Raw genomic sequence first — 8,681 nt, forward strand, 5'->3', positions numbered from 1 at the left:
GGGGACACTCAGAACTGGGGATTACTAATGTGTCTAAATGAAATCAATTACCAAATATAATGTGTTTGTATGCACACTTTACAAGGTGAAACACTTTATTTAATGAACACACTGAATATGGGAGACGTTATAAAAAACAAAAACTGAGATCATGTTATGTACATTACCCATTTTACCCGAAAACAGTCGCATCCAACAGGGAAAATACAATCAGAAGTGTTTCATTAGGCTGATACAATCATCATCTATATAATACACTTTTAATTACAATAACCATGTTGATAAGAAGTGCTCCACAGTTCCTTACAACGATGGATTTTTTTTGTTGTTATTATAATTGTTGTTAATAATAAAGTGTTATGAACACTGTTTAACTGGGACTATTTCTACATATTTTCTGCCAGTATGAGTATGCACTTAGCATTGTGTGTGTAATTAGTGGAGTCGAAACCTCTACATTGTGTTTCATAATGGGGTACAGTGACATTTGAATGAGAGTAAATATCCAAAGATCATGACCAGTGTTCATGAGTACATGCCAAATACATATATTTTCATCTAATAATTTAACAAAAATAAGAGTTACCCCAAAAGTTCCTCCATATTAAATTACAGGCCAAAACTCTTTTGCAATAAATGTACATCATAATACATAATAGTGATTAAAGTGGGGGGAAAAAATAATTGAATTCATCAAATGTAACTACCATCTTCCAAAGTAAATGAACTTCTTAGGTATCATCCTTACAATTACACATTCTCTACAGTACATACATTTCTCCGGTCACTGTAATGGTCGTAAAGCTGACGATCTTCCTAACGATCGTGGCGATCAGTGTATCGATTTTGGCGCCCATAACGAACTCTGTTGTTGTCGTAGCGACCCTGGCGATCTATAGGATCTTCTCTGCGGTCATCAAAAGAATGTCTGTAATCGTCATAGCGGTTCTGGCTGTAGTCACCTCTGTCATCGTCATAGCCTTCATAGCTGTAGCGATCCTGCTCGTCATCGATACGATCCCTGCGGCCATCGTAGCGATTTTGCCGATCATCATATTGATCTCTGCTATCATCATAGCGATTCCTCTGGTCATCGTAATGACGTGTGCGGTCATCATAACGTTCTCTGCGGTCTTCGTTATGACCTCGCCTGTCTCTGCGATCGTCATACCTCTCAGGAGGTTCATCTTGATGATCATCATAATCAAACCGCCGATTAGAATTACGATCGCTGTCCTTTTCAGGCTTCGTCCCATACCTCTCTATCTGGTCAATGCGGCCTTCGATACTAGTCTTCCTTACATCTCCAGAACCATCGTCTTGTGGCTCTTGCTTCGGAATGGCATGGTATTCTACCATTGGAGGTCTAAATCAAAGAGACTTTATTCAGTGAAAAGAGCACACAACTGTGTTCCTGATCAGAATAAACTGTTTTGAATAAAACATTGGGATTACATGATCATAAATAAAATTATGAAGAACTCTTACTCCATGTCAAATTCCTCTGGCTGTTGCTTGCCTTTACAGCAGCAGTAAATTATTAGTACAAGCACTGCAAGTCCGGCAACGCAGCCTCCAATGATTCCTGCTGTAACTCCAATTTTCATTGTAGCTGCAAAGATCAGGTAGATGATAACACGGGTGTTAAAGACAAATGTGATCAGACTTAATAAACATCTCAATGTTTCTATGCGTTTGGGAAAAGCAGCTCTGGACAGTTCAGTAACGTCAAAAGGGAACACTCACATGGCATGACCGCTAAGGTGATGTTGCACTTTGCAGAGCGGATCTTATTGGTTGATGTGCAAATGTAGTAACCTGATGTGTCTATGGACACATTGAACAGAGACAGCACTCCATCCTCTGTTAAAGAGTTCAAAGATAAGAAATTGTCACAGTTTCACACAGTGAATATTTATATATATATATATATATATATATATATATATATATATATATATATATATATATAAATTATACACAACTCTGTTAAGTTTTTGTGATGTAAAAAAAAAAAAAAAAAAGAAGAAGAAGAAGAAGAATTAATCCCAGATAAATCATGTCAGATCTAAACAGCCGCACTCCAAAATCTAGTGGAAAGCCTTCCCTGAAGAGTGGAGGTTATTATATTGGAGGAGTGAAGGCTAGTCTGTTATTCTAACAGTAAAAAACGGCTAAATCTAGAATGGGATTTTCAAAAACCACATATGGGTGTGATGGTCAGGTGTCCACATACTTTCTGCATTTGTTAATGCACCGTTTGCTTGTAACACAGTACTCAGTGTTTTGGGGTAAGAGTCTATTGAGCACATCTTCATTTGGCAATTTTATTCCACTCTTCCTTGCAAAAATACTCCAGATCTATCAATCTGCAAGCGGATTTCCTGTGTATAACTCTCTTCAAGGCGTTCCACAGTTTTACTTGTTTAAAAAATTTGTTTTATAGGATTTAGATCTGACCGGGCCATCCCAAATCATTCATCTTCTTCTTCTAAAACCGTTCCTTTGCTGACTTGGATTTGTGGTTTGGGTTGTTATCATGATGGAAGGTAACATTTTTCTTCATTTTTAGCTGTCTTTCTGAGGCCCTGCAGGTTTTGTGGAGAAATAGATTGTTAGTTGGAGCTATCTATTATTCCCTCTATCTTGAGTAGAGCCCCAGTCCCAGCTGAAGAAAAGCCATTTTCTTCTTCATGTGCATGGTGTTCTTTGGGTGATAAACTGTCTTGTTTTCGTGTCAAATATATCTTTTAGAATTATGCATAAAAAAGTTCAAACTTGGTCTCATCAGACCATGACACATTTTACAACCTGGCTGGGGTTATTTCAGCAGGCTTGGATTTTATTTTGTGGGCTGCCATCTAGCCAACCTACCCCATATCTCAGATATGTGAAGAATATGAGAGACTGTTGTTACATGCAGGGAGTGACTAGTACTTGCCAGATATTCCTGCAGCTCCTTTAATATTGCCATAGGTCACTTGGCAGCCTCCCTGATAACTTTTCATCTTGTCCTTTTGTCTATTTTGCCTATCTTTTTTGGTAATGTCACTGTGGTGCCCCATTTTCTAATGGCCTTTTCAGTCTTCATTGGTCTATCTAATGGTTTGGAAACATTAAACAGCTTATATTTATCTGGGGTTAATCAGAATCACTTAATTGATGACACATGCAGCATGGTGATTATTGTTGTACGTGAGTTTGAATCTGATTATACATACATACATACATACATGCACACTCTGTATGACAGTCGTGGTAAATAGAACAGGACAATTTTTTAAAAGCACACACATACTGTCAGTGGCTTTGGGTGGAAGTGATCTTAGGATGTTTTTGACATCATAGCTCTGCCACTGGTAGGTTGGATCTGGGGAGCCCTCTTCAGAGACACAGGTCAAGCTGATATTTTGTCCATACTCTGCAGTGCCTTTAATCTTACAGAGAGGATCTGATGGTGCAACTGTCAAACAGAATCAAATAACATAAAACACACGAGGTCAGGTCAGAGAAACACATCCTCTATATATCTACAGTGTACTGGACACTGTATTTTTATTTAAGCATGTATGCTCGCATACTCACATGCATACCAGGATAATAACTTTATGAATGCTGCAAAATGAGCTTTATATTGACGATAGTTCTGATTAACACATTCTCACCCAGGACCTCAAGAGAGGTTGAAGCTGATGTTTGGCCCTCTGTATCACCAGGAATCTGGACAAAACATTTGATGCGTCTTCTTTCTCGCAAAGTGACTTGCTTCAGTATTAGTTTTGAGACTTTTTCATTCACATCACTCTCAATCTTGGCTTTGCCTTCATACATTGCATTGATATCTACATGGTTATCATTGGAATAGAAGGTCCCGAACAAAACCTGTAGTAGAAAGAAATCAAAAATTATTTTCTTATTTGAAAAGCACATTTAGGTCACCCCGTATGCACACCGGGAAAGGAACGTATAATTAAAGTATACATATGAAGTTGTCTTTATGGTCTTGTACAACTTATGACAATGCTTCATACCCCTTCATCATCAAATGACCCGTCAGCATCACCGCTCCACGAAATGACAATGAGTCGATTCACCGGATTTTTAGGCTCAAAACTGCACGTTATGATCACTTCATCACCTCGGGCAACTTCATATATAGACTGTGGAATACTAACTTGTAATCCGATTGTAGCAGAAATCACTATATAAAACACAAACCAGACAGTAAATCAGTCTTTCAATCATCTTCCGTAACCAGATCCACAAAATAATAAGTTTATAAAAAAATTTAAACGTTCTACTGACTCGGGTGCACACAGTATATTATAAAAGGACCACAATATCCATAAAACAGAAGATAACAGGATATGTGGAAGCCTTTCTTACTGTCTTTCTATGTGCAGATATCTACTACTGCTCCAAATATTGTACCAAATTACAGTATTACAACCACATTTCTATACTTCAATCAAACCTTTTATTCTGTGGTACCATTGGATTGGTTGTGGTTTTTATATAAACACACACACACACACACACACACACACACACACACATCTTTAGCATTTGTAAAAAGTTCAAGACAGCAACATTTAAAATTTAAATCTTTTAAAAATGTGCTTATTTTAAAATATATTGTACAATATTAGCTACAGTCCTTGGTCATTTTTTATCATTTCTACCTAATATAGGTCACCTTGCAGGTATACAATTACTGACTGTGTCCCATCTCTTACGCTACACAATTTGTCGGCCTCCCAACATGGTAGTGTGTGTGGCATTTGTCACTGCTGGGTTGACAATCAATCCACCAACCAATAGTACCTAGCCAGCACTGGTCCTGTGGTTAGAAATGGCCTACTGATGAAGGGCTAGAAGATGATCAACACACACCGTGCATGAAAAAGCTGATCTCTAGTCTCTGCATAGCTATACCTACGTATAACGTATAGGAGAGTTAGGTAGTTAGGTGTGCCAACTTACCAAGGTACACCAACATGAACTTAAAAACTCCAACAACCCTCATACAGTGTCAGCGTGGCATTACAACATATGGGATACGTAAGTAATATTATACTGAGAAAGTGCATCTGCTCCTAAGTAAAGGTTTGAAACACATAGAGAAGTTTAATTCCAATATATTACTTTGAATACATACAGTATATTGTCGTGTGCAAAAGCAGCCCATTAACAATGAGATTTACAGTAGAGAATTGACAATACAATACACATTTACAATGAGTATACACTGAATATATTTATACACATTCTACATCTACATTTTATATACATATATTCTAATTTATCACAATATATTATCATCATGAAATTCATAAAGTTATTGCTCTATCTATATGAGGCTTTTGCTGGAGGACTTTATTTAATGATATACAGTAAATAAAATGTTTTATCTAATAATAAAATACGAAGTATTTTTCTTATACATGATGATAGTGATTAGTCATAAGTGTATATTCAAATGTTACCTGACATCAGTAGCACGCCAGTTCCACAAAATCTCAGTTTCCACGTGTCCATTTCGCTCGATTATTCCATTCAAATATAATTATTTTAGATTAATTTAACTTAGGTTTTATTTTTAAGGTAATTATCCTTACAGATACTGGTTTAGTGTCTGAACACTTCCTTATGACTGCTAGGTCAACATGTGTGGTAATTAAAACGGCTCCATCTGGACACTAACCACACCCTTTTCACCCTTTGGACTTTCAGTGACCTTACATATCTATGATCTACTGTCCTATCTTACCACTCAAATATGAAAGCAGACATTATAGAGTTATAAGCATGTACAAATACACAACTGCTTTAGAGTTGAATCTGCACTGTCTCAAGGTACCAAGCAATTAGCCTATAATTAATCATAACAATCACACAAAGTACACTAGCTGTAGTCTTAACACATATAAATCAACAGCCTTCATGCTGATGACATCATCGTCATTTTCATCATGGGAGTGTTTCCCCCTTTGGTATTTGTTTATTTTTGGCATTCATTCTCATTATTCTTCTTTCCCCCCCTAGAAGGTCAATCCACAGACCCACGGTTGGAGATTCAAGAAAGACGGCGTAAATTGTGCCATGCCCATTTCTAACCAGCAGGTGGCGATATAGCTTTAGCGTCAGCAAGATTTGCTTCAATCAACTTTTTATTTTATTTTTTATAAACCAAATTGTACTTGACTTAATCTCTGTTTAGAAAACTGGTCTTTAATTTTACATTTTGGCTGACGGTCAAACATTTAACATGTTTCAGGAAAATGGATTTGTAATTGCATTTAACATATCAAATGCATATATTAAGTTAACAGATTAAACTACCATAATTACCCTTGTTGTTCTTTCTAATGAATAAAGCAAGTATGCATTACTGTAGCTAAGGACAAACCTTTTACACTGAGATAAAGGATAACTTAAAAGAGTTATAACTTATTATAATAATAATAATAATAATAATAATAATAATAATAATAATAATAATAATAATAATTATTATTATTATTATTATTATTATTATTATTTTAATGCTGTAAAGTGATAATATGCAGTCCTTGGTCACAAGAGGAGGGCGATCAAGTAAACTGTAATTTTCTGAAGCTAACTTGAACACCAAAATCAATTGCAGATCAGAAACATTCATATGTTCAATTGCTGTTATGCCTACAGTCTATCTTGGAATGATAATGATCATACACCTAACTTACATTTACATTTACATTTATTCATTTAGCAGACGCTTTTATCCAAAGCAACTTCCCAAAATAATATGATCCAGATTAGGATACAGTATAAATCTTCAGAAATAAATGTGTCAAACTGTGACTGCAGTGTTATACGCTCAAGGATGCCATATTTTACCTTGCAAGGTGCATGTGATATGCCTTTAATTGGCCTTTAGAGTATAGCAGTCAATGTATATCTCTAGTCCTCAATGTCTACATATGTACCTTAAATTATTTGTATATATTATATACTATATTCATGTTTCCCGGTGAAAGATACATACTAAATGTACACAGTAAATACTGTTGATGGTATGATGCCAGCAACAAAGAAAATACAGTTTGGTACAATTATTTCTGAGAATGTATACTGTATAGTATACATATAGTATAATGTATAGTGTCTGATTGCAAGGTAGATATTACAAGGAAGCTACAGATTACAATACATATTAGTTGACTTTAGCAGACAGGCCACCACCACCACCACCACAGCATATTTTCATAAAACATACATTCCATATACTGAAATAGACTATTTTTCATTTAAATAAAGTTTGTCATATTAATTAGGTGGCATATAATGTTTGGTTCAGAGACCATTATTCAGTGGTTTGGCTCAGGGACCCCCGTGGCATGCAGCATAGGCAAGGGGTCTGATTTTTTGTTGTTGCTGCAGTTACTGTGGTGGATAATCCCAATCCACAATTATCAAAGTTATTATATGTATTATTGAGTTCTTATATTTATTAGCCCATTTCACTGGTCATTTCAACTGAATAGGTTTAAACCAAATCTTAATACATTTTTTTTTTTTTTTTAAAGTAGGCTTGTAAATAATGTCAAAATAAATCTAATGAAATTCTTGATAAAATTTCAATTCAATGGACATTGGTCCCAACAATGGACATCTTTAAACAATGGACATTATCCCAAAGCAGCTTTACATAAATATATAAATTCAGGATAGAGATTTTAAATGTATGAATTTATCCTTAATGAGCAAGCCAGAGGTGACGGTGGTGAGGTGAATTGATATGAGGAAGAAACCTTCAGAGGAACCAGACTCAAAAGGGAACCCGTCCTCATCTGGGTAACAATGGATAGTGCGATTATAAATAAATAAATCCCTTCTACAACTGTGCTAATACTACATGGTCAAATAGTGCAATTGTGTAAGCAGGAACATTTATTACAGTTTCTACATGAAGACTACAAGAAGTTTTGTTGAACTTCTCCACTGATGGAGTGCAAATCTGTTTGTGGCAACTGTAATCTGAGCCATCATAGCATAACTGTTCATATGAATTGAGGTCCAAAGCCATCTTGTGGTTTTTAAGTGGTACCATCCTCAGTAATCTCAATGATCTTTAGGCTGCACCATGTGGGACAACCTCAGCAGCAGCATGTGACTTCCAGTTGATGAGAACTCCAACCAGAAATAGGGCATCGGGTTGGATCAGGCAGGTCCAGAGAGCAGAAGGGCTCAGGATCACTGGTATCTCAGGAGTATCATGTGTAGCTCGACAGAAAGAGAGAGGGAGCGCGACAGGGAATAAGAGAGAGAGATTATTAGGTATGCTTACTGCCCTGTAATGGTTAAGGACAGTGTAGTTTGTGTGAGTGCAAGCAGGGACTCCGGCAAGACTAGCTATGACAGCAGAACTAAAAGGGGGAGCCAAAAGGTAACACAGACATGAGAATGCCCTGGGACATAAGGCAGCCAGCCACTCCACCATCAATAAACCTGGGTGAACGTGTGAAAGTGGGGGGGAGGGGACGGGGGACAGCATCTATACATCCCAGTTCACCACAACATTCTATGCCTGTGAGTCCTCTGGATCTGCTCCTAGAAAAAAACTATTCACAAAAAGCTCTATTTCACAGAAAGCTCTTCCCCCTGCTGTAGCTTTCACTATTCGAAGTACCAACAAATAG

The 8,681-nt window shown here is 36.6% G+C and overlaps 1 protein-coding gene across 1 annotated transcript; it reads right to left on the reverse strand.

The window, feature by feature from the left end:
• Positions 1-50: 50 nt before the first annotated feature.
• Positions 51-5,791, reverse strand: gpa33b (glycoprotein A33 (transmembrane), paralog b). The gene is made up of 7 exons (XM_053680661.1): positions 5,487-5,791; positions 4,032-4,201; positions 3,666-3,882; positions 3,299-3,463; positions 1,747-1,863; positions 1,489-1,612; positions 51-1,366 (listed from the first exon to the last, which is right to left on the reverse strand). The coding sequence occupies exons 1-7, from the start codon at positions 5,536-5,538 to the stop codon at positions 817-819; spliced, it is 1,395 nt and encodes a 464-aa protein (XP_053536636.1). The 5' UTR covers positions 5,539-5,791; the 3' UTR covers positions 51-816.
• Between the last annotated feature and the right edge of the window lie 2,890 nt (positions 5,792-8,681).

The sequence above is a fragment of the Ictalurus punctatus genome, chromosome 6, assembly GCF_001660625.3.
Source record: "Ictalurus punctatus breed USDA103 chromosome 6, Coco_2.0, whole genome shotgun sequence".
Lineage (NCBI taxonomy): Eukaryota > Metazoa > Chordata > Actinopteri > Siluriformes > Ictaluridae > Ictalurus > Ictalurus punctatus.

Coding starts and splice junctions, on each gene's coding strand:
- gpa33b (XM_053680661.1), bottom strand. CDS start 5,538: ATGGACACGTGGAAACTGAGATTTTGTGGAACTGGCGTGCTACTGATG. Junction 3,883..4,031: donor GGTCATTTGATGATGAAGGG/GTATGAAGCATT, acceptor TTTCTACTACAG/GTTTTGTTCGGGACCTTCTA. Junction 1,367..1,488: donor CCAGAGGAATTTGACATGGA/GTAAGAGTTCTT, acceptor TCTTTGATTTAG/ACCTCCAATGGTAGAATACC.